This window comes from Pterocles gutturalis, unplaced genomic scaffold, assembly GCF_000699245.1.
Source record: "Pterocles gutturalis isolate BGI_N339 unplaced genomic scaffold, ASM69924v1 scaffold26652, whole genome shotgun sequence".
NCBI classification, from domain to species: domain Eukaryota; kingdom Metazoa; phylum Chordata; class Aves; order Pterocliformes; family Pteroclidae; genus Pterocles; species Pterocles gutturalis.
This window is the reverse complement of record NW_010113564.1, coordinates 1-319: the sequence shown is the minus strand read 5'-3', so window position 1 is coordinate 319 and position 319 is coordinate 1. Positions and strand designations below refer to the sequence as shown.

The window sequence follows — 319 nt, the reverse complement described above, 5'->3', positions numbered from 1 at the left end:
GCCAGGGTTGAGCCCTCCAGCATCCAAGAGACATCCAAGGGGACACAGGGCTCACTACCAGAGGGGAGGGCAGTGCTGAACCCCCAAGCCCGGAGGACACCCTGGGACACAGTGACAGCGGTGGGGACCCCATGGGAGGAGAGAGAGGGCGGGACTTACCTCCCAGAAGCTGTCGGTTGTTTCCTCCGCGGCCGCTGCTGACTCGGGAGGACACCCTGGGACACAGTGACAGCGGTGGGGACCCCATGGGAGGAGAGAGAGGGCGGGACTTACCTCCCAGAAGCTGTCGGTTGTTTCCTCCGCGGCCGCTGCTGACTCG

At 65.2% G+C, this 319-nt stretch overlaps 1 protein-coding gene across 1 annotated transcript in view; it reads right to left on the bottom strand.

Annotated features, from left to right (window-relative positions):
* PACSIN1 (protein kinase C and casein kinase substrate in neurons 1) overlaps window positions 1-315 on the bottom strand; it is a gene marked incomplete at its 5' end in the record, with an annotated part of 3,555 nt that extends 3,240 nt beyond the window's left edge. The window contains 1 exon segment of the mRNA XM_010074555.1: window positions 274-315. Coding sequence (XP_010072857.1) covers window positions 274-315 — 42 coding nt within the window.
* Between the last annotated feature and the right edge of the window lie 4 nt (window positions 316-319).